The 26,122-nt window shown below is 37.5% G+C and overlaps 1 protein-coding gene and 1 pseudogene across 1 annotated transcript in view; both read right to left on the bottom strand.

Moving 5' to 3' along the window:
* ITGAV (integrin subunit alpha V) overlaps window positions 1-26,122 on the bottom strand; it is a 99,427-nt gene that overhangs the window by 39,299 nt on the left and 34,006 nt on the right. Inside the window, exons 3-12 of the mRNA XM_062188868.1 lie at window positions 21,982-22,073; window positions 18,760-18,874; window positions 12,645-12,706; window positions 10,104-10,149; window positions 8,228-8,353; window positions 7,356-7,400; window positions 6,558-6,601; window positions 6,094-6,150; window positions 1,881-1,933; window positions 1,282-1,484 (exon numbers count right to left, since the gene is read on the bottom strand). Of these exons, the coding sequence (XP_062044852.1) occupies window positions 1,282-1,484; window positions 1,881-1,933; window positions 6,094-6,150; window positions 6,558-6,601; window positions 7,356-7,400; window positions 8,228-8,353; window positions 10,104-10,149; window positions 12,645-12,706; window positions 18,760-18,874; window positions 21,982-22,073 (843 nt within the window). The remainder of the gene's footprint in view (window positions 1-1,281; window positions 1,485-1,880; window positions 1,934-6,093; window positions 6,151-6,557; window positions 6,602-7,355; window positions 7,401-8,227; window positions 8,354-10,103; window positions 10,150-12,644; window positions 12,707-18,759; window positions 18,875-21,981; window positions 22,074-26,122) is intronic.
* On the bottom strand, window positions 3,376-4,533 carry LOC133757930 (Y-box-binding protein 1-like; annotated as a pseudogene).

The raw sequence follows: 26,122 nt of genomic DNA, 5'->3' as shown, positions 1-26,122 counted from the left end.
TTGATTCATGCACCACTTTAATTTTTTTCTGAACAGAAATCCATTTGGATCAGAAATTTTAAAGGACTTCATTTTCATTTTGTTCAACTCAAACAAATAAAATTATAAATTCTTAAACAAAACACCAATGGTCAATAAGACCTTTTTTAACTCTAAAATATACTATAAATAGGTCCACTTTTCTCTGCTGCTGTGGCCACCCTGTGTCTACACCTGTGAAGTGACCTTCTAAGTGGCCTCTCACTTCAAGGGTTGCCTCTATGACTCATTCTCTTCAAACCATGCACCCTTCCCAACACCACTGGCCTTTTTTATTGTTGTTGTTTCCTCATGCCCAAATCCTACATCAGACGTCATCCTGCCAGTGTCCCCTGGTCACTGTCCCTCCCCCTCCTCCATTCTATCATATTCTCTATATAGCTGCTCTCCATCATGTTACCTTGCCTTAAAAAACCTGCAGTCTTCATCACTATCTGGGTTTCCACATTACTTGCTTACTTATTCTGTGGCTCTGTATCTGTGAAGTTTTCTTAATGTGTAGCTTTTCTTTCAGTAAGAATCCTGATATATTGTTGATTACACAAACAAACCAACAATGCATCTCTCTACTATATGATCTATAGAAAGGTTTTAGTATTATCTTTTAGAAAATACTTTGGTACTTTGTAATTTGTATTTCACATTTCCAAAGTTCTATACGGAAAGTTAACTTCGCCTTTTAAAGATGTCTACAGCTATTGAAATAAGACGATCATCAAATAGTGGGCTTATATGTTTGTGTGTCCCCATGAAGGGAAACAGAAACTCACTTAGAACATTCTGGACAGTCACAACAAAGTTATGACTTTCAAAATAGTATTGCTAAAGCATACCTTTGAGGTACGTATAAGATATACATTAGTTAGCATTGCCTTGCAATGTGCCTTGGGAGCATTTTTTATACTTGTAGCCAAATGAACAGTAGAGGGCACTGCTGCTCAGCAGGATACAGAAACACAGAAAATCACCAGCACTGGGCTCTGAGAGAATGAAGAAAACTTCCTTTCAGAAATCATCCATTCTGAATCTCTCTCGAGAATCAATTTTTGAAAATTTTGCTCTGATTTTTAAGGGAAAAAAAAATTCAGCCTATCTATAAACTTGGTGTACTGCTCACTGACATTCAATCCATCTTTCCAGAAAGGAGATTTGCTCATGCAAATTTCAACAGATGGGGTTATGGACTTTCTCAGATGGGCTCAGAAACCAAGGACTCAAAGTTTTGCTTAACTTCTATCTTACCATTGAAGCCGTCCTGGTCCAAATCTCCCAATGGAGCTATGGCACTGCCAAACCGTGCAAAGATCTCAAACCCATTCAGCTTTGTAAGCTGGAAGTCTCCGGAGGCTCTCTGCAGACACACGGAAACCTGTCCCACCTCTTGGAGTTTGCCATCGGAGCCTCGATCCATGAAGAGAGGCGCTCCAATAAACACGTCTGCATAACTGAGAGACAGAACTCCTCACTAAAGCAAGATCAAATTCCATCTGTTATTAATACACATTTTCTTCCTTGTTAAGACTCCGTTTCCCCTTTTCCACATCTCTCACAGGTACATGGAAGCACAAAACAATTACCATAGTAGCCATTTCAAATTCAAAGCTTCTTTTAACTCTTTTAAGAAGTTATGCAATCATAAAATTTTCATGCTATAAAAACTATTAAAAAAATATGACCAACATAGAGGTTTTCCAGTGTTTGTGTAAGGTTGCTTCAAATTGCTTCCTTAAATAGATTAGCAGAAAGGGAACAAAGAAACAAAAGCAAAACTATTTAGTTTTAGTAAATAATTCACAAACATGAGAGCAAAACTGTTTCTGGAAAAATTTTTTAAAACTTACTCATCTCCATTAATGTCAGTGGCAGCTACAGAAAATCCAAAATATGCAGCCATCTGGATAACAAGATGAAAGTGAAATGTTTATATTTCATCCAACTACTTTAGGCAATTAACAATTACAATATATCTAGCAAATAGAAATGGTTATTTTTTTCTACATACAGTGCTTCAATTTAAAAGTCTTCTCTTTTGTTTATTCTAGCAACACCACAACAATCAGGTAATGAGGCTTGCTAATTTGCGAGTAAAATACATTCTAGGTATAACATTCCAATGTATAAATTCCATTTACTTGTACTCTAAGTACAATTAACTCTCCTTCCTATGCCTAACGCTCCCTTTTTCCCCATTCCCTGACAAAAGGCACACACAGGCACACTAACAGAAAGACACAGGCACACTAACAGAAAGACACAGTCACAAACATTTTAATTGGACCCAAGAAGTTATAAGTGGATGCCTATTCAGAGAGGACAATAGTTGATAATTATTGACAACAGAAAATAATTGGCTCTCCCTATGTGAAACAACTATTCTTTAGAAGTTACTGTTTGGAAAGACACAAACAGGAATTCGTCCTTGTCTCACATCTCAATCAATTATTTGCCAGATGGCTTTGTTTTTTAATTACACACACACTACAAATATGTTTGGATTTATTATGAAGTTATTATGCACAGGGAGAAGAAATTTCCTCTCCTCCACTACAGGAGACCACTGGCTACCACAGACAGCTGGGGGCAGGAGTGGGGGTGGGAATGAGAGAAAAGGAAGTTCTAAAGAGAGCCCAACAGGCAAAACAAAACTAGAAGAGATGACAGATTAAAGATAAACTAAGGTGAGTCAACGAATGAATCGGCAAAGCAAAGAAGGAAAGCTAGGGATGCTGCTTTTTTTTTTTTTTTTTTTTAAGCTTTAATTCAATGAATGCAAATTTCACAGGTACAACTTTAGGAATAGGGATGCTTCTGCATCTTGATTAGTTGAATATATATCCAGAGGGGATGATAAGGGAGATTTCTACCTTATCTATTTTGGCTTGATACAGTGCAGTTGAGAAAACAAAACACACATTCACTATTCAATGACAAGATCAGAATTTGTGTACTGAAGTGTACTATGTTTGGGGTACCATGTTGATGTGCTGACTACAACATGCCAAAATTATATTCTTGAACCTTATTCTCTCAGATGTTTGTCCTGAAAGTGTAAAGAAAGTATGGCATTTACTGAGAACAACTTCTGTCCTGAGCACCATGATTTTTTTTTTTTAATTATTTAAGACCTTTATTAGCAAGTGCTTGCAGTTTGTTGACTTTTTTGAAAAAATCAAGTTGTAAACTTTTATTACAAATTAAAAATGAAGTTCTTAAAAATCTCAACTTGACCAGATATGAAACAATTTAAAAACCTTTAAAGGTGTATTGAGAAAAACCAGGCTTTTTTAAAAAACACGTTTGTCGTTACCAAAAAGAGACATCTTTAGGTAAAAATAATAAAAACCCCATGCTGCATAGATAATGCAGATAGTTCTAGTAATCTGGTCAACGGGCAAAAAGCAAGCACTTAAGGTCTTCAGCTCCAATCTTTTGTTCATTTCTTATTGCTGGAATTTCATATTCATTTCTTCTTGTTGGATGACTGAACCGGATGATGGTAGAGACGTTAAGCCGGCATTTACTCAGCCCCGCCCTGCTCAGCCTTGGGAGCGGACGAATTCTCAGCTGGTGGATCGGCTGCTTTTGTCTCTTTGCCATCTTGTGGTTTAGGGTTATCTGGGCGTCTGCGTCAGTAATTGAAGTTGCGGCGGTACCGACGCTGAGGTGGCTGCTGACCCTGGGTCTCATCTCCTTGGTTTTCCTTATCTTCTTCATTGCCGTCCTCTCTAGGCTGTCTTTGGCGAGGGGGACCTCCGCGGAATCGTGGTCTATAACCCCGATACATATTCTGTCTCACTGGTCTACCTTGTTCTCCTGCACCCTGGTTGTCAGCACCTTCCATCACTTCTCCCTGCACAGGAGGGTTGGAATACTGTGGTCGACGCCCATAGGGTCTCCGCATGTAGTAAGGTGGGAACCTTTGCCTGCGGTAGGGCCGGCGTTGTTGGGCCTGGCCTTCGGGAGCGCTCTCCGACCCCTCATTCTTTTCCCCACTCTCACTGTTCTGGTAATTCTGCTGGTAATTGCGTGGAGGACCCCTACGACGTGGGTAGCGTCTATAATGGTTACGGTCTGCTGCATATTTACTGCCTTGCACTGGAACTCCACCAGGACCTGTAACATTTGCTGCCTCCGCACCCTTTTCTCCTTCAACAACATCAAACTCCACAGTCTCTCCATCTCCTACACTGCGAAGGTACTTCCTGGGATTATTCTTCTTTATGGCAGTCTGGTGTACAAATACGTCTTCCTTGGTGTCATTCCTGTTGATGAAACCATATCCGTTCCTTACATTGAACCATTTTACTGTTCCCAAAACCTTCGTTGCGATGACCTTCTTGTCCCCGCCGATGTGAGGCCGCCCGGGCCACCGCTCCCTGCGCCACTGCCCGTGGTGCCAGGCTTGGTTTCGGCCGCGCTGAGGGCGGGGGCGGCGGGGGGTGCGGCGGGCGGCTGCTGGGTCTCGGCCTCGCTGCTCATGGTTGCGGTGATGGTGACTGGGGCCGGCTGCGGCAGCTGCGGCTCCTCCCGGGGTGTGATCAGAGCACCATGATTGATCCTCACGGCTACCCCATGAGTAAGTTAGCAGCATCCCTATGTTTACCAATGAGGAATCAGAATCACAGTGGCAAACACTTTGTCCAAAGCAATAATAAACAGCACAGAGAGCCCAGGTCTGTTCTCTTCTAAGCCTTGCCTTTTCCCAATGATAGCTGAGGATGAAAATAAGGAAACTTCAAAGAGTTCATGGAAAACAATGAGTTAAAGAGTAAGTTCATTTTGGTTCAAAAGATAATTGGAACCCATGCACAGCTTTTTCACAGTAGGTGTTTTTCACCAATATTTTGGAAACACCTCACAAAGCAAACATCACTGTCCACTTGCAACAGGATCCAGATACAACCATGGACACTGGATAGAAATGAAACAGCACAAAAGGATAACCATGCCTACAGCAATCCCAATTGCCTGTGGAGTATGCATTACTTCATGTGGAGCAGCAATCCTGAGGCTGGTCTCCATACTGTGGATCCTCTCAAAGCCCAACAATCTCTACTGATGAGAAATGGGCTTGAATACCAAATCTGCAAACCGTGAGGTATTTTTCCTACACTGACTGTTTAATTTTCCTTTGTGGTTATCATTATTTAATTCTCTGAGACATGCAAGGAGTCTTCAAAAAGTTATGGGAAAATATGTATTATGATAAAACTATGCATGTATTTCAAAATTATTTTGCACCAAAATTAATTTATCCTTTAATTCCAGTTTTCTGCAAACTTTTTGAAGTACTCTTATACATTACAGATTAAAAAATACCTGTGCTGAACATGATATATAGTACTTAAAAGTACTATTCTTTAACTCTAAAATGTCTTACTTCACGTAATACCAACAAAGTTTGCTTATAATATATATGCAAGTACTTCAAAAACTGTGAAAAATTAAAGGATAATATGCATTGTTCCATGAACTTTTAAGACCCTCCTATGCATAATACACACATCTGATACAAAGGTTATTTTGTAATACAATGGTTATTTTCCATCTAATAATTAAAAGGTATAGGTCATCCCATCAAGTAAAACTTAATGTTATCAGAAAAGAAAAGTGGAATTTTTGTGATTTTGTGTCTGTGCAATTTGATTTTGCATTTTCTAAAACAAAACAAAAACAATTATAAATTTGCTTATACAAATTAGTTAAAACAAAGGTGAAATATTTAAAGCCAGTCATATCTATGCATACATTATAGAATCATTAAACCATTTCAATACTGCTAGAAAAAGGTTTAAGATATTAAGAAATGCTAATGAGAAACTGTTGAGTGGGGAAAAAAAAAGTAAGACATAACATTTAAGATACTCAGCTAACCAGTTTTTGTTATACACACACAAGACAGAACTACACCAAAATGATTATAGGTTGAAGGATTATCTTTTGATTGGATTACAGTTGACTTTTTTTTGTTTTAACATTTTTCTTTATTTCTCAAATTTTCTCAAATGAATGTTACACTGCTTCTGGGAGATGGGATGTATATTAAAGGCATACCTGCTCACCAGTAAAATTGTGTAAGGAGGACATGTTTTTCCCATCATAAATATAAACCTGTGCAGGAAAAATAAAAGCATGTGAAATACAGTAAAATATAAAATAATTCAGATATTTTTAAACTTTTATTTATTTATTTATTTGAAAGGAAAAGAGACACAGAGACAGCAACAGAGATCTTCCATCTACTAGTTCACTCCCCAAATGCCCACTAGGGGTAGGACTGGGCCAAAGTCAAGAGCTGGGAATTCAATCCAGGTCTCCCACAGGAGTGGCTCAGACCCAACTACTAAACTAACAACTGCTGCATTCCAGGGTATACATTAGCAGAAAGGAGTTATCAGAAGTGGAGCCAGCACTCAATCCCAGAGACTCCAATGAGTGTTCCAACTAGTGCCTTAACCACTAGGCCAAGTGCCTGCCCCAACTCAGAGACTTTTAAAAGCACCTTTGTATTTTCCTACCATTCCCAAAGTCCTTGCTGCTCTTGGAACTCCTGAAACAAAGTCTGAAAACAAACAAAACTTAATTAATCATTTTTAAGATCAACATTGGAAATTGCAGAAGCAATTGTCACTAAGCTTTGTTCTATGATTTCAATAGAAAATAAGAAAAATATTTTTTAAATTGGCCCTCCATAATAAGTAACCCAGCATTTTAAAACTCCAAAATCAAATTTACAAAATACATAAATATTCTTGAGGACTCTCAAATACATGTAAATAAGCCCTTAAGTCATTTGTAACCTAGTTAAACAAGAATAGATAAGATAAAGTAACCTAAGAAGGGGCGGGGGGTGGTGGTGGTGGGTAGACTGTATTTACAGGAATAAAAAATAATATAGTAGAACTGAAATGGCATAGAGGTGGGCTGTGGCACCTGAGCATGATAAAAATCAGTCTACGCTTCCTAAATGGAGATCTGAAAGAAGACAGATGGACAAAGAGAGGATGGGAATCCACCTTCCAGAACCAGCCCAGGGTTACAGATCCTCGACAGAGAGAAGGAACTAAGCCTCACTAAGAGGAATACATTTGCTGAAAGCAAGGAAGAAGGAGCTGAACAGAGCCCAGCCAGGGTTGCTGGGGGCTGGCAAGGAGCCGAAGGCAGAGCCTGAGGCATTGGTCTCTCCTCAATGTACTGACTTCTTTTGTATTCTATAAGAGGGCTTCAAACTGCTGAAAAATTTCAATGCCATCTGTTCCTAATGCCTAACTTAAATATTTTCATAAAGGAATAAAAATGGCTCAAGAGTTTCATACCGTCTATGCCGTCACCATTGAAATCTCCAACAGCTACGGAATAGCCTAAAGGGGGAATCAAAGATGACACATCATCAGCACGGGAACGTTTCTCTTCAACGTGCTTCACGGTGAAGCTGTCCTCAGAAACAGTTTTAAGTAATTCTGTTCATTAGGCAATACTTTATCTTCCAGGAGTAATAAGTTCATATGATGAATGAATTTTAAAAGAAATAAATGAGCGAAGTACTCAAACTGGACATTTCTATTAGAAAAATAAATGTTATTAAAGTCTTAAAGCAGTTGATGAAAAACAATAAGTTTGCAATGTACCAAAAAGGATGCAACAAATAACTGACTCTTTGCATAAGCAAATACCATTTCTGACATGTGTATCTTATTTTAATAAATAAGAGAAATTCAATGACAGCAAACATTAGTAAATTCCAAAGACCAAAACTATAGTTCAGCATAGTGAATTAAAGTTCAGGAATAAAACTGCCTGTGTCTGAAGTGAAGTATGATTTTTGCCTTTCTGTGCCTCAATGTTCTCACCTATAAAATGAGAATATAACAGTACAATTCTGTAGACTTGTGAGGAATAAACGAGTACATAAAGCACTTGGAACAATACCCAGAACATTATAAGTACATCTTAAAGGTTAGCTATTACTATTATTATCACTGTATATTATCTTTAATTTTAATTTACAAAATAGAACATAATCAAAGTATTCAATAACATTCTGAAACTGTATATTCTTTATGTTCAGAAAAATACTAATCTTTTTCACATAAAATATTTTTCTAATTAAAGTAGGATTTGCAAACACAGGACAACTCCATATAAACTACAATTCCATATAAAGCGTCTGTGCTTTTGATTTACCTACCCAAATAACTGTCATCAAAAATGGCTTGTGCAGTCCGAGTTGCTAATTGGTTATTATACTTGATGCTGTAAACATTGGGGTCATATTTAGACACGATTTCTGCCACTTGATCTGAAATGAGCTGACCTAAAAAAATTATATAAAGTAAATTAACCTTCTAATAGAAACATTTTTGTGATGTAGATAATGGTGCCTGCATGAAAAAAAAATATTAGATACTAATATCTCTAGTTATTAATCTTATTTGATCAATAGTGCTAAACATGAAATATGATGCTTGATATTTAAAATTTTGTTTCAAAAGCAGAGTGATAGAAATAGAGAAACAGAGATTTTCCATCTGCTGGTTTATCTCCAAATATTCCAACAGAAAGGCTGGGCCAGGCTGAAGCTGGAAGCCAAGAACTCCATCTCAGTCTTCCATGTATGTGGCAGAAAGGTACTTGAGCTATCATTTGCTGCCTCACAGGCACATTAGCAAGAAGCTGGAAGAGAAAGCAGAGGCAGGACTCGATTCTAGACAATCTGATATGTAATGCACATGTCCCAAGTGGTAGCTAAGACAACTGTGCCACACAATCTACCCCCATGAAAGTTGACATAACTGATAAAAACTTGGAATTACAGCCGTCTCTCAGTCCCTTGGGGGATTGGCTCCAGTTCCTTGGGGGTTTGGTATCCCTTGTAGATATCAGACTCTACAGATGTTCAAGTCCCTTATTTGCATATGAACTATGTACATTCTCCTGTATCTATAAAATCATCTCTAGATTATTTATAATAACTAATACAAAGTAAATAACATGTAAATAGTTGTGATACTGTATTGCTTAGGGAATAAAAAGTTTGCCATGTGCAGTACAGATGTCATTCTTTTTTATCAAATTTTTTTTATATGTGGGTAATTGAATTCACAATTAAGAAACCTAGGTATATAGAGGTCTGACTATATCTTTATTCAGGCTACCAGTTAAAAGTAAGCTCTACTAATAAAAATGGAAAAATATGTCATGTCACAGTGGATTAAGCTACATCTTGGGATACCTGCATCCCATGCTGGGAGTGCCAATTCGAGTCCTAGCTCTTCTTCCAATCCAGCTTCCTGCTAATGCCCCCTGGGAAGGCAGTGGATGATAGTCCATGTACTTTGGTTCCTGCCACCCACATGGAAGACCTGGATGGAGTTCCTGGCTGTTAGCTTCCTCAGGGCCTAGCCCTGGATGTTGAATCCATGTGTAGATTTTTCATTATTGCATTTTCCATTAATTTCTTGATTGCCTTCATAGTGTTTATCTTCATGGAAAAGTATATATCATACACAATAAAAATAAACCATCTTAAATTACTTTATTTGCTTCATAATCTACATAAACTATTCAGTTTTTCTACTACTTAAATATATTATTTTTTAAAAATTTGTGGAACAATATATTTTCATTGTTTCTTTAAATTATTTGAAAATAATCAGATGTGGGGTTAGTGCCGTGGTATAGCAGATAAAGCTGCCACCTGCTGCACCAGCATCCTGCATCCCATATGGGTGCCAGTTCGAGTCCTAGCTGCTCTACTTCCAATCCAGATCCCTGCTAATGTGCTTGGGAAAGCAACAGAGGATGATCCAAGTACCTGGGCCTCTGCACCCACGTGGGAGACCCAGAAGAAGCTGGGGAGTGAACCAGTGAATGAATGTAAAATCTCTCTCTCTCCCCCTTCCTCCCTCTCTCTCTCTCTCCCCGTATTTCCCCCTGCCTTTCAAATAAATAAATAAATCTTAAAAAAAAAAAAAGGGAGAGAAACAGAAAATATCCCAGATGCATGATAAGATAGATGAATCAGAGATAGTCAGTATTGAATAACTTAAAATATATTAACCTACCTTGCCAATAAAAGCTACCAGGACCACCAAGAAGTACTCTGTCAGCCTAGATTGAATCAAACAAAGATATATATATACTTAAAAAAATAAGCACAACACTGAAATCTGTGCAATAACAGATATATATATATAGATATATAGTGTATATAAATATATACACAAAATCTTAAATGTCAAACTCATCTAATTCAACTTCAGTGGTTTTCATTCTGCCTACTCTAAAATAAAATTAAAAAGGAAAGCTACAATGTATTCATTTAATATATAAGAATATAAAAACTTTATTTCTGTGGATCTTAGCTTCTTTGCACATCTAGAATGAAGTAATAGTGCGGAGTATTGCTCTGGGTTAGAATGAGGAAAAAGTCACTTCTTACTTTTGCATTTCAGACTTGGGCCTAGATAAGAGAAATTTTCTTTCTAACAATCATTGAAGACTTTTATGATAAAGGAAAACTATGTTTAGTATTCACAGATCTAAACAGGAGTAAAACTATAGAATATATTTTTCAAGGAGTTATAGAAACTCGCGGATTGTACTTAACTGGCATTTACTATACTTGTAAAAAGAAAATGTAAATATCTAATTCAAAATATTTTGTTTGAGCACAATATTTTGGAAATTTCTTCTTATCAAAGGGAAGAGAAAAATGCTTTCCAAAGGTACATACAGCTCTTTTAAGCTTTCAACAATCAATTTCCTGCCCTTACTATGTATAAGATATTTCCAAGTTGTCTTAAAATCACACCCTTTTCTCATAAATGTGTTTAAGAGAAGGAATAATTTAGCAACAAATGTCACATTGAGGTTGCTTCTGAGGTTACAGATGTATAGGCACAGGCACAGAGAATATGGACACTTTTTAAAAAATACTTATTTGAAAACATTATGCAAATTTACATCTAATATTTATTATTATACTTTTTGTTTGGCTTCTATTTGAATTGTGGATGATGTAATATGAGATTAAGTAAATTAAAAATCACTTAGTTGTGAGAATTAACTATAATTATCAGTACCTAGTGTAGAAAATTAATTTCATTAATAAAATGAAAATAGAGATAAAAACAAAATTTTAAAAACAGAAAATGTGGGGCCTGTGCTGTGGCACAACAGGTAAAGCTACCTCCTGCAGTGCCAGCATCCCATATGGGCACCACCAGTTTGTATCTTGGCTGCTCCACTTCCAATCCAGTTCTCTGCTATGGCCTGGGAAAGCAGCAGAAGATGGCCTGAGTCCTTGAGCCCCTGCACCCACGTGGGAGACCCAGAAGAAGCTCCTGGCTCCTGGCTTCAGACCGGCCCAGCTCCAGCTGTTCAGCCATTTGGAGAGTGAACCAGAAGATGGAACATCCCTCTCTCTCTCCCTCTGCCTCTCTCTAACTCTGCCTTTCAAATAAATAAAAACAGGAAAATGCTTTTATTAGTTCCACACTGCATGATTTTAATTTCTGTTATCTTCATAAATTTAAGACATCCTTTTTGCTTACCTTTTTTTTAAAAGATTTTATTTATTTATTTGAAAGGCAGAGTTACAGAGAAGCAGAGGCAGAGAGAGAGAGGTCTTCCATCCGCTGGTTCACTCCCCAGATGGCGGCAATGGCTGGACTGAACCTATCCGAAGCCAGGAATCAAGAGCTTCCTCTGGGTCTCCCATGTGGGTGCAGGGGCCCAAGGACTTGAGCCATCTTCTATTCCTTTCCCAGGCCATAGCAGAGAGCTGGATTGGAAGTGGAACAGCCAGGTCTTGAACCAGCGCCCATATGGGATATCAGCACTGCAGATGGTAGCTTTACCCACTACACCACAGCACTGGCCCCGCACATTTTCTTAGAAAACCATTGTAAGGTTTCTAAGTTTCATTTTCAATATTTTTAATACATCTGTAGGAGAAAGCAATATTCTCAATTCACTATTCAAAATGTTCATGTACCCCCACCAAAGCAAATAAACAAGTGAAACACAGAAAAGAAAATTAGGTAAAGTACTAATGAAAAACTGTCTTTGAAAACATAAATGGAAATTGTCAAAACAATCAACTCTGGACAGCATATTAGTTTAGCTAAAAATATATAGCTTGCATATGTGATTTCCTATGAATATTAAATTGCTTCTGCTTCACATGTTGCCTGTAGGCATATAAGAGATGACAAACTCATGCATGTCTCTCAGCCTTTATAAAACGAAAGTGTAAGTCTGTATAAAGTTCCTATTGGTAACTATCGTAAAAATTAATTGCAGCTGAAAATAAAAACACTAATATTTAACAAGCCACATAACTGGAGATTATGATATTAAATCATAACAGTTACCTATCATCTACTGAGGAGATTACCTACTTTCATCAGTTCCCTCCCTATTTCAAAACACTCCTAGGGAAGGAATAGTGTAAGGCAAGGAATGCCAAAATGAATAGCTAGCCATTTTCATGAAAAAGGCAATAGTTACAAAGAAGCTGAGGCACTGATCAGTTTATTTTTAGCCATAGTTTAGTGAATAAGGTAGATCTGAATCTCATCCAATCTTAAATGAGAACTTACTTTAGTAAAATCAATGCTGAATCCTCCTTGACAAAATCCCTGTCCATCAGCATCAATATTTTCTAAAATAAAAAGATTGGAAATATACACAAACCCCAAAACAAACAAATAACACAAAATAAAACATGAGAAAATTTGCTATAATAATAATCCTAACATGATCTGTTAGTTTCTGGGAGTGGTCATTCATTCAGGTAGAGTTATTATTACTTCCAAGAAAACTTAATATACATGGTTATCAGCACCACTTCCTCAGATATGGAAACAGAGATATTTAGGTACCTGTGCCAATCACCAAGAAATAGAAAGATCCACAAAAAAATGGTAGGTTTCCAACATTTTTTTAACCACAATCCACAGCAAGATTATAGTTTCAATCACAATCCAACACAAACTACATGTGTAAACTATACATACATATATCACTTAAATTTCATAAAACAATATTGCAATTTTACATAATACTCGCTGATGTTTCCTATTTTATTTCATTCTGTTATTTTCAAAATTACTGATTGTGACATACTGTATTTATTTCACAAAACACCAATGAGCTGTGGTGTGCAAGTTAAAAATTCAACTCTCAAATTCCTTCATCCTAGCTACGACAGTTGCTATGTTTTAAATAAGTGATCATGAATAATAACAGAGATACATACATTACTAATACATACCTTTTACAGCCATCAACAAAAATGAAAAACGATATAGTTCAGAATTTCAGAAAATTGAATCTTGTATGAAGAGCAAAATATGAAACTATCCACACAACACATTTAGTAAATTTGGTCTAATAAAAGTGACTATCTTTAAACATAACACTTTCAAGTATTTTCCAACAGAAGACTCAACAGTTTTCCTCTTTTCTGATTACTCACACACACCTCATTCTTTTTGCAATTCTCATGGAAAGGGACTAATTCTGAGCAATTCATCAATTAATTTAACTTTAATCATGAGCGACACTGTATCTAGAATAGTGGTAGGATGAATCTGAACACTCTTCTTGCTTTACATCCAGGACAACAGGAACATCGGGAAACACCATCCTTCAGTTATCAAAGAATTTTTGTAGCCAATGTTACAAATATATGAAAAGCTACTTGTTTTTACTGTATTTGCCACCCAAATACAGGAAGAAAAGTATCTATTTTCAGTCATAAGGACAAACTTCCAAGAATTTCTGTCAAATAATCCCATCAAAAGTTCTGAAGCCAATTTTAAAGCCTGGGAATTGACCCAACTTTTTTTCTTGAAAATGCCCTCAAGCGTGTAATGCTACCCCAATGTAAACTTTTGTAACCAAGAGGGAGTGGGAAATGAGGGGCTGGGGTTTCCACCATCTAGTGAATCATACAAAGGAATTCTGCTCTGACCTCAAGCCAGCCATTGATTTGCTTTATTCAAGTTGCATCTGGAGAACCATTTCAGGCTATTTATAAAGACATCCTTTTTTGATTATCACACTGTACAATTATCTACTTCATTTAGTTTCCCAGAACATCCAGCTAAAAAAAAAAAAAAAAAAAAAAGTTTGTCCTCTAAAATTTTCTTAACAGGCACATACTAAACTGCATGTTTTGCGAATGTAAAGACTTTCATGTTAAATAGAACTTATTTCAGTGAAGACTTTGGTGTTTAATTTTACAGGTGTTATGCTTCTCCCATTCGTTAAGTCTGGCAATGACATCATAAACAGTTGTTCTTGATTATGATAGATCAGCTAGTGTTTAAGATGCCCTTACTGTGATCTAGGTCTAATGCTACCGTGTTTTACATAGTACCATCCTTTAAATCTTTACAGCAATACCCCAAGAGATGCTATTATTATTCACAATTTATACAGGTAAGGAAACTAATGCTTAGGGAAAAGAAGTAACTTGACCATGATCAACCAGCTAGTAAATAAAGGAGTATGGACCTGAACCCAGGGGTGTCTACACCACTCTGCTGAGCTCTCAACTCAAGAAGGTATTCATCAGTCCCTCAGTAATGGCAACGGGGAAGGAAAAGCCAATTAGAAACCATTAACTGAGAAAATCTATGTTCAAATAACCTTGCAACCAAAAAGCAGACAGGAAGAACAAAAGACTCAATCTGAGCAGGGAGATGAAACAGTATTAAGAGGTAATTTCAGAACAGATGGACATCTGGCCTACTGCGTAACGCCAAGGAAAGTCACAGATGTGGTTATGAGAAACTGGAAGTAAAAATAATCAGTTTAAAGGTAAGTTGATGATGAACAGCTAAGTTCCTTGTCCAGGATTTCCACATATGTCATGTTATATGTTTTCCCTGATTCGAGGTAACTAATAGAGTACCCGAAATGTAATGTATCAGACTAAAATAGACATTTTGAGAATCAATGATTGGTTATAGCCCTTGTCTCTTCCATTGAGGAAGTGTTTTTTTTTTGTTTTTGTTTTTGTTTTTTTCTCTCTTCATACTATTTATTGAACTCTTTTACTTAGAGTAAGGATAACTATATGATCATTCAGAATACTGAAAACAGATCACTGTAAAAATTAAGAGTGGGAATGTGAAAGGCAGGGGGAGGAAGGGTCGGAGTGTGGGCAGAAGGGAGGGTAGAGGAGAAGTGCCACTATGTTCCTAAATGTGTATATATGAAATACATGAAACTTGTGTAACTTAAGTAAAATTTTAAAAAACTTAATTAAAAAAAGCACTGTCCAACCAAGCCAAGCAAATGGAACTAAAACCAAGAGGAAAAAAACAAAAAAAAAAACAAAAAAAACTCACAGACTGCCACCATGGAGACAATCCAGACATCAAGAAGTTAGCAAGCCAGCACAAGAAAACCTGTTATCATCATGTGAAACCAATTATTAGGCTGTACTACTTACTGACACATGGAAGATGTACAATACTAAAGCTGTGCCTTTGAAATTTTTATAGGGTTTTTTTTTTTTTTTTTTTTTTTGGTCTAAAAAGGAATCAAGAGTCATTAAGGAAACTAGCCTCTGCTATAGGTGAATGTCCGCTGAATGTCTGATTATTATCCAGGTTCTCAGACTCCCAATCCTGAGATTTTTCTCTAGATAGGCTGCATCTCGTAACCTGAGCCTGTAGGTAGCTTAACATTTCAACAATTGAACTGGAAGGCACATAGGGTTAAGCTGCTGCTTGGGATGCCCACAGCACATATTGGAGTATTGATTCAAGTCTCAGCTACTCTGCTTCTGTTCTAGCTTCCTGCTAATATGCCTAGGAAGTAGCAGATGATGGTGCAAGTGCTTGAACTTCTGCCACCCATATGGGGAGACCTGGATGGAATTCTGAGCTCCTAGCTTCAGCCTGGCCAGCCCTGGGCTATTGCAACTACTTGGAGAGTCAATCAGAGGAATGAACATCAATTAATCTATCTGTAGGGGGTGAGGGGGGGGTGTCACTCAGCCTTTCAAATAAATAAAAAAAAAATACATCTTTTCTTAAAATGCATGTACAATAATCAAGGGTTACTGAAAGCCAAGTCTGTTAGGAAGAAAGGCATTCCCTTTGCTTTTTCTATCCCTGAGTTTTTCCTAAGATTTGAGGTTTTGTAATTTACATTAGGTCTCAGCAAACTTTTTCTGTAAAGTAAATATTTTAGGCCTAAGAACCATATGGTATGGCAAATACTCAACTCTCACTGCACAACTTTCCCAGATAACATGTAAACAATGGATGCTGCTGGGTTCCAATAAAATTTTATTTACAAAAACAGACCCACAAGCCATAGTCTGCTCATCTGATTTGGATGTTAAATAATCTTAGGAACTATGGTTTAAAATGACTAAACTTCCTGTACCAAGCCAAATAAGAGAAAGCATTTTGTAATAGACACACAAGAGCTCAACATTAGAATATGTGTTTTAGTAGCAGTATAAAACTCTGTAGCAGTCTATGGAACACAATACTAGGAACAGTCTTCCTTTTTGGACAGAAAGGGAAGGAAGTATTGGTATAGGATGGTGGCTGGTCTGCCTGCTTATCCATCTGTTATCGGTTTATCAGGAATTATCCAAACTGCAATTCCTGAAAGAAGCAGGCCTTGTCTCTAGAAAAGCTGTGCTTAATACAGAAGCAATTGGAATGAAAAGCAGTTCTATTGTTAGTAAGGCAGGGAAAGGCTTCTTTAGAATAAGAAAATCTTGGGTCTAAACCCTCATCTGACCACTCAAGACCCCAATATGTGGGAAGAAACTGCTTCAATTGTCTGAATCCCCATTCCCACATCTATCAAATAAGCATGATTCTGTGAGTGTGTGCAGGATACAAATGTTAAGTTACAAACCTGGCACACCAGAGTTAGGTCATCTTTGTAGCTACGAATATAAGTGAGAACATTTTGCAATATAGTCTACACACTACCAGAAATGACAGTATCATGACATATTAACATAAAGGTGGCAACACAGATGACATCCAGCACTGAGGATAAAACCACCACTTCCTCCATCTTGTGTAGGCGCCACTTTCTGAGCTAATTTTTTCTCGCACACAATATGGATCTGAATAGAGGATTCTTGTGATTTTTACTTCCTACTAAACAGTAGGATCAAGGTGGTGGGCTCAGAAATAACGGTTTCATAAAATAACTTGCAGTTTCACAGAGGCTCAACAACCTAGAATTTTGAGAACAGAGTAATTCCTTACACCTAATGTCATAAGTCACCTACAGTGGGGAAAAAAAAACCAAAAGGAAGAATCATATATTGTACTTCTGATACTACCGCGCTCTATTTGCTGGCCAGTACCTAATAAGTATTGGCCTAAAAAGTGCTCCAGGTATAAACACTATACCATCATTTCCCCTTTATCCACAGTTTTGCTTCTCACACTTTTTTACCTACAGTCAACCTTGATCTGAAAAGATTAATGAAAAATTCCAGAAATATATAGCTCAAAAGTCGTAGTAACTTTTATTATTGTTTTTATTTTGTTATTGTTGTTGCTAATTTCCTAGTGTGCCTAATTTTTAAATTAAACCTTATCATACAAATTAAATTCAAAAAATTCATGGAAATGGAATTAAAAGATGAGTTTATTTTAACATAAGTTTTTAAATACATGAAGTTTTTTCATAATATCCATCTTCCATGAACTTTTTAAAGACTTGTCATGTACATGGGTTTCAAAATTTTGTTGTATCAAAAAAAACTTATCTTTTAATTCCACTTCTCCATGAACTTTTTGAAGTACCATATATATACATATGGGGAAAAAATACAGTTTATAGGATTCAGTACTATCTGAAGTTTCAGGTATCTGAGGAATGTCTTGGAACATATACCCCATGAATAAAGGGAGATGACTGTACTGCATTTCAGTAACCAATTTAATGATTCAGAGGATGTGGAGTAGTGGACAATTCAACACAGGGTAGAGGAGCAAAAAGATCAGCATCTCTAAAGGAAAAGAATGTAGAATATGGAAAAGCATAATCCAAATTGTGGGTGCTTGAAATCATCTTTTCTTACAATGTTAATTTCATGAGAATTTTCAATATCAGAGAAGAGTATGAGATTTTCTGAATAGCACAAAGAAGGGCAGGCTTGATAATAGCTTAAAAAAAAAAAAAAACTAAGATTAAGAGCAGAGAAATTCAGAATCAAGACTCCCAGCTCTAGCTTCATCTTCCTACATAAACTCTGGCTCTTTAAGGTGCTGTTATTATTTATTTTTTTGAACATCATTGTTACTATAAAGCACTGATTTTCAAACACTGGTATCCATCAGAATTATCTTGTAGAGCTTGTTAACAAATGCAAGTACCCAGACCTAACCTAGACCCCCTGAATCACAACCTTTACCTGTGGCAGACCCTGTCTCTGTTAAAGAAACTCACTGGAACATTTCTGACTGACACTGATTAAAAATAAAGTTTCCTAAATCAGATATCAATTAATACTAATCCTGGCAGAAAATGAGTTCTTTGGGAGAAAAGATAAATCTGTTTACATTTGTAATTTCTTTATATTAGTAGGATTGTTCCATTTTTGCTCTCATCATCACAATGTGTCTATTTTATCATGCACACACACTCAAACACATTGCCAACAAACTAGACTTCACATCCTTCCTCTTAAAAGTTGGTACAACTTCCTGTACATACTTGATCTGCATGGCGCATACTCAACAGTCTTTGCTCCATCTTGAAGAAAGCAGGTCCCCACAGGCTCTCTCTCTTGCTTCACCTCGGTCCTCCAGTGGTACAGAGGGGCACAGGCCTAAAATTAAAGGTTTAGTTCATGACATAAAAACTCTGAATAACCAGTGGTTCAAACCACCTATGGTAACTTAGAATATAGTATCACATTCTAACCATTCTTAAAATTAATCAGCTCCATCCTAGACCTTAAATTCCTTATCAGAGTAGCAGATGAAGATTTTAAAAGAAGTGGGCTGCTGTCATGGTGCAGCAAGTTAAGCCACCACCTGTGATGCCAGCATCCATCATTGGAGCTCTGGTTTGAGTCCTGGCTGCTCAGCTTCCAATCCAATCCTGGCTAATGAGCCTGGGAAAAAAGCAGATAGCCCAAGTACTTGAGCCCCTACCACCCATGTGGGAGACTCAAATGGAGTTCTGAGCTCCTGGCTTCAGCCTGAACAGCCCATAATTGTAGCCATTTAGGGGGGTGAACCAACAAATGGAAGATCTCTCCCTCTCCCTCTCCATCACTCCTTCTCTCTTAGTCACTCTGCCTTTCAAATAAATAAATCCTTTAAAAAACAATTTTAGTGGCTGGCGTTGTGTGGCATAGTGGGTAAAGCTGCTGCTTGCAGTGCTGGCATCCCATACGGGCACCAGTTCGAGTCCCAGCTGTTCCACTTCCAATCTAGCCTCCTACTAATGGCCTGGGAAAGCAGTGGAATATGGCCCAAGTCTTTGGGCCCCTGCATCCATGTGGGAGACCCAGAAGAAGCTCCTGGCTCCTGGCTCCTGGCTTCAGATCAGCCCAGCTCCAGCAGTTGCAGGCATTTGGGGAGTGAACCAGTGGATAGATCTCTCTCCCTCTCCCTCTCTGCCTCTTTCAAATAAATAAATAAATCTTTTAAAAATTATTTTAAAAGATGTATTTTTCTCTTATTCTTACAAAAGCCTACCTATAGTCTATGTATATTTCAAAATAGAAACATTATTATTTCAGATATATTTCTTGACATAACACACTACATTGAAGGTCACAGATTGAATCAATTTGTTTAAAATTTTGCAAAATTATTCATCAGTTAACAATTAGGTTGTTTCAATTTCTAGGCTATTATGAATATAATCAAATTTTAAATTTAGTAATACTGATATACCCCTAAATTAGAAAAAAAATTTATCAAGAAGACAGTAAAATAATAGTGCTGGGGTGAATATTTGGTATAGTGGTTAAAATGCCACTTGGGATGCCCACAGGCCATATCAGATTGACTGGGTTTGAGTCCCAGCTCCAATTCAGTTCCAATGTCGACCGGGTTTGAGTCCCAGCTCCACTTTCAGTTCCTGATAATTCACACCCAAAGAATTAATAAATTGTGACCTAAGAGATAGGGTCCTTGCAACCTGTATGGGAGATGCAGAATGAATTCCTGGCTCCTGGAACACATCGACCTAGCCCAGCCCCAGCTTTTGCAGGCATCTGGGGAATGAACCAGGGGGTGGAAGATACCTACCTACCCCCCACCCTCTCTGTCTTTCAAATAATAAAAAAAGATAAGTAAATAAATAAAATTTTAGAAAATAATTTGCAGCCCTTATTTTATTTACTTTCCAAATAAACTGAATTTTTTGTTTTCAGAGTACTAGATTTCAATACTATACGGAAATGGTGGAATAAAGTATTTCTTAATAACACAGCAATCTACCAAAACCGTGACAATTTAATTTACTGGAAACAGTTCAATGAAATTTCTGTAATATTTTTTGAAACAAAACACTCATATAAACAATGAGAAAGTGACACTGGATTATTTTATACTCATGGGGGGGGGGGGGTACAGTAGCCAATCCTTGGAACTTCCCTATATGTATCAATGCTCCAGAGTAGATGATTTGCTTCTTCTGCTTACTTCTGTTTATTTATACATCTTCCTGCCTAGAATGCCCCCACAATGAACCCCATCCTTTATCTCCAATTGCTAAAATTAGGCACAACCTTTAAATCCCTGCTGAAACTTCACCTCCTAACAAAGCTTCTAATGCCCCATAATCAGATGAAACGTAGATAATATAAATGCCTACTAGGTAATTAAAATAGGGAAGAGCTCTCTGAGGAAATAAAGTAAAGGCAAAATCCAAACAACAATGAGCTAGCTAAGAGAAGGCAAAAAAACCAAATGCAAGCAGAGGGAACACACACACTTTATATTAGTAATATGTAAACACTAATTGAAATGACTTAGCATGTGGAAGAAACGAAAAGACCAGCGTGGCTGAAATCTGTGAGATGATGTCAAAGCCAGTCAATGACCTGATTTTGGAGTTATCTGTAAGCCAGGATGAGCCTGTGAAATTTATTCCAAGAGTGAAGGAAAGTCACTTGGTTGTTTTGACCATGTTCATTGCAAGTGATTATCCAACCAATATCCAAACAGAAATGCCAAATAGGTTGTTTGGAAACTGACTTTACAGATCGAGAGAGGAATATTAACCAGAGCTAGAGATGTGGTGATCATGACATAGACTATATTTACAGCCATGCAACAGGATAGGAGCCCTTAGGGAAGACATGAGTTAGAGAAAAAAAAAAATGGGGCCCAGAATGGAGCTCACGGACATGCCAACACTGGGAAACTGAGCAGAAGAAGAGCACTGAAGGACTTCAAAGGAGTAGTCAGCAATGCAGGAGAAAACCCCGGAAAGTACTATATCACAGAAACCAAGAGAAGAAAGGAATCTGTAAAAAGGGGGAGGACTGAGTGATCTTGCTGAATGGTGCTGAGAGGGCAAGAAAGAGAAGAATAAGTACCAGTCAAACAAAACGAAACATCACAGATATATATATACACAGGAGTCTTCAAGAAGTTCATGGAAAATGTGTATTATAAAAAACTACATATTCTCCATGAACTTGGCTGGACAGAAACAAACTGATGGGAACAATCAAGTGGGGCAGGAAAAACCAGCAATGTAGGAATGAATAGAAAGAAACAGAAGCCCAAGGAGGGAAGGAGACTTAGTATTCTTAGATGGGACAGCCCCTAATCAGTTATCCCTATCATACTTTATTATACCCTGCACCCTTAAGCATACTGAATTTTACTTCCAGCTTAAAATCATAGCACTCCCTGTGTCTCCAGATAAATTGACTGAACTCACCTGTGAGCAAATATTCAAAAGACTTACCAAAATTTTGTCCTGTTTTGACCTGACAGATGCCCCAAACCACTGATGTGACTTAAACTCCAATGGGTCATCCTTGGCATAATTTCTATTGCCTAAAAAAGAATATTGTGAGGGGTGAAAAACAAAATACAGTATTCTTAGTATAACTGAGTTTATACTTTAACTAATGAAATACTACACTGGTTATCTATCTCATATAATTTATATGTATTAGGAACTGTCAACTGATCATAAAAATATGATACATAATATCTTAGAAGTGTCTCAAGTTGTTAGCACCATCAACGGTCATAGTACAAATATGAAAAAGTAACCATAAATAAGTTTTCTAATTGCTAAATTATTAGCTGACCATAAAGCTCAAACTTACAATCATCTATCATATTCCCAGAAGTTCTTTCCATGGCATTAAGAAATTTATGAACATTAAGGGCTATGGAACATCTTACGTATAACAAAGGCAATAGAAATAAGACTAAGACGTGTGCTAATGACATTATAATACAAGAGTCAAAATCCAAGACATGAGTTGGCCAGCAGGAAAAAGAATGTTCATCTAAACATTTACTTTTTAGCCCCAGCTACTGAGAAGATGACCCCAATGTGCCAGGCACTCATGTAAAACACTGCAGATTTTTTTTTTAAATAGTTAAAATCTGTTCCATGATCTGATCAAGAAAAAATTACAGAAATAGTTGCACAAAGTAGTTTAGAAAGGAAATCCTATTTTTTAAAGTCTAGTTGTTAATCTTAAAATCTATTTAAAATAATTTTTTATAAACATGTATTTTAATAACTATGTTGGACAATACAGCAGATAAATATTGATTTTACAAATGTTAGCCAACATGTAAATGCCACCAAAAGTTTTCAATCATTTCATTGGGGAAAGGTATTGCTCAGAATGCCCACATCCCATATTAGAGGTCCTGGGTGGAAGTCCCAGCTCCATTTCTGTTTCTGGCTCCCTGTTAATGTACATCCTTGGAGGAAGCAGAGGATGGCTCAAGTCCCTGGGTCTCTACCATTCACTTAAGAGACCTGGATTGAGTTCCTGGCTCCTGCTTTCAGATTGGTCCAGTCCTGGCTTTTGAAAATATTTAGGGAATGAATCAGCAGATCAAAGAGATTTTACTTTCTCTCTCTTGCTCTGGCTATTGTCTACTTGTTCACCTTCTCTTCCCTACGTTTCAAATAAAAATGAAAATAAATAAATGAAAAATTTTTAAAAGTCATTACAAATCCAAAATCATTTAAAAAATTGTTTCCCTAAATCTTTACCTATCCAAGATAGTGCTTATGGTTATTCAATTCTACACTTCAAGACTGAAAGCCAACTGAAGAGTTATAAATAATGAAATTTTCAATACCAATTTCTTACAGGCAAGGTGGAGGGTGAAATGTTGTACATTGTTTTACTCTTTTAATTATCTCATTGTTTTGCAAAAACAAAAAAAAGTTTTATGTGTCCACCTCCAAAGGCTTCTAACTGGAGTTTAAAACAGCTAGTATTCTTTTCTGCTTAACTTTCTAAACTTGATTTAGTTATTTATTCTATCTGAAAGGCAGAGAGACAGTGAGACAGACACTGCCAGAGAGAGATCTGCCATCTTCCGTTTCATTCCTCAAATGCCCAATCAGCCAGAAATAGACGAGGCTGAAGCCAGAAGCCTGGAACTCCATCCAGAACTCCCTTTAGGTGGCAGGGACCCAAGCACTGGAGCCATCACCTGCTGTCTCCCAGGCTACACATTAATAAGAAGCTGGAATCACAAGCAGAGCCAGGACTTGAACCTAAGGACTCTGATATAAGATGCAGGTATCCAAAATAGCATCTTAACTGCTGCACCAAATACTGACCCCATGTTTAGCTCATAAAATCTATTTACTTATTTTAATTTTTAACTGATATATTAAAATTGTACATATTATGTAGCATGTGACATGTTTATACATGTACCCATTGTACAGTGTACACCTCTGTTCCTTGTCAGTGATCACAAAGGCATAATTTTATAGAGGGAAGGAAGAAGAAAATATGGAACTAGAATAGCTAGTGCATGCCCTTTATATAAAATCAAGGCTTCCCACGGTGGCCAGCTTGCTTCTGAAGCCTGTGTTCACTATGTTGTTCCACTGGTCACCAAAGAGTACCTGTGCTGTCTTACATTTCCTATACTCTCACAGTTCTGTTAAAACAATGTAACTAATTCTTCCTCATAAAGGTAAGAACAGAAGGAGCATGCTTCATTTCCAGTTCAAGTACAGTTAACAGTGCAAATCAGAGACAGGGAATTTAGTGTAGCAGCTTAAACTGCTGCTTGGGATGCCACTATCCCATATCAGAGTGCTAGGTTTGAGTCCTGTCACTCTGCTTCTGATCCAGCCTCCTCCTAATGTGCATCCTGGGAGACAAAAGATGATGGCTTGAATGCTTTGGTTCCTGCCACCTACACATGTGGGCTCTGGGATCCTAGTTTCAGCCTGGTCCAGCCCTAGCTGTTTTGGGCAAGTGGGAAGTGAACCAGTGAATGGAAGATTGATGTCTGTCTTCTACCTTTCAAAAAATATAAATAAATGAATGTTTTTATAAAAAGATGGATATGAGGTCTCTGCTTCCTTCTCCCATCAATGAGGCCATGAGAACAGTGGAGCTCCTACATGGAAGTATCCTCAGCCCAAAGCTCTAAGCCACCAGATACAAATGACCCACACTGGACAGCACCAGGAAGAAGACATTATCTCTTAACGGATGGTAAAATCATGCCATTACTGAAATACATTCTTGCATGTCTTAATACATATTCCAAAAACATAATGTAATTTCGAAAAGGGCCTGACCTACAACTATAAAAACGTTTAGCCCTTACAAGAATTGGATTCAGCTGATAGCTGTGCAAGGATTTTAAGCACAAAATTTATAGCTCTAAGTTACTTGGGATTTTTTTTTTTTTTTTTTTTTTTTTACTCCACTGTTTCTCTCACTCAGTTACTGGCTTTTCTCTTCTATTCTCTTCTGTGAAGCAAAATAAGATATTTTCTCCCTAACACTACTGATGTAGGAGAAATACAGGATGACTATGAAAAGAAACAGCTGCTGCTTGGAAAGATTTGTCTCAACTCACCATCCCTGGAGGCTATAAGCATCAAGACAAACTCAGATCATCTTCATCAGTTTAAAAAGGGAACTGAAGTTCAGTGGGTTAAGCCACCATATGGGATGTCTGTATCCCATGAGTCCAAGTCACCCTGCTTCTGACCTAGCTTCCTAAAAATGCATCCTGGGAGATGGCAGATGATGCCTCACGTGTTTGGGTCCCTGCAACCACATAGAAGACCTGGACTGAGTTCTGCTCTCCTTGCTTCAGCCTTGTCCAGCCCTGATTGTTGCAGAAATTTGGGGAATGAAACACTCGGTAGAAGATCTCTCTCTCCCTCTCTCCCACTCCCTCTCCTCCTCGCCCCCCCCCTTCAAATAAAATAGAAAATTTTTTAAATGTAGCATTCTTCCAACTTGTATCTCCTGTCTCTACTTTCATTTAAAGCACAGCCTTCTCAGCAAAATGCAAACCTAAAGACATCCAAGCAGAAGCAAAGCTTTTCTATATTAGAGAATATCATGGTTGAATACAGTGCCACATCAGAGACATTCAAATTAAAGTTCTGGATAGAGGCCAGCACTGTGGTACAGTGGGCTAATCCTCCCCCTGTAGCACTGGCATCTCATATGGCACTGGTTCTGGTCCTGGCTGCTCCTCTTCCCATCCAGCTCTCTGCTATGGCCTGGGAAAGCAGTAGAAGATGGCCCAAGATCTTGGGACCCTGCAACCATGTGGAAGACCCGGAAGAAGCTCCTGGCTCCTGGCTGCGGCCATTTGGGGAGTGAACCAGCGGATGGGAGACTTTTCTCTCTGTCTCTCCCTCTCACTGTCTGTAACTCTACCTCTCAAATAAATAAATAAAATCTTTTTTAAAAAAAGTTATGTATATTTTCTCATTTTAAAACTCCCAATAACTAATACAAAATGATACAGTGGTACAGACCCAACATAGCTATACCCTTGCCAACACAAGTGTTCCTGCCTACAAGACACCTGGAGAAACTCCTCAAAAATACTAGTATCAAAGCAAAAAAGAAAAA

This window comes from Lepus europaeus, chromosome 1 (assembly GCF_033115175.1).
Source record: "Lepus europaeus isolate LE1 chromosome 1, mLepTim1.pri, whole genome shotgun sequence".
In the NCBI taxonomy this organism is placed as follows: Eukaryota; Metazoa; Chordata; class Mammalia; order Lagomorpha; family Leporidae; genus Lepus; species Lepus europaeus.
Note: the sequence above shows the minus strand (reverse complement) of the source record. Positions and strands in the feature narration are given on the sequence as shown.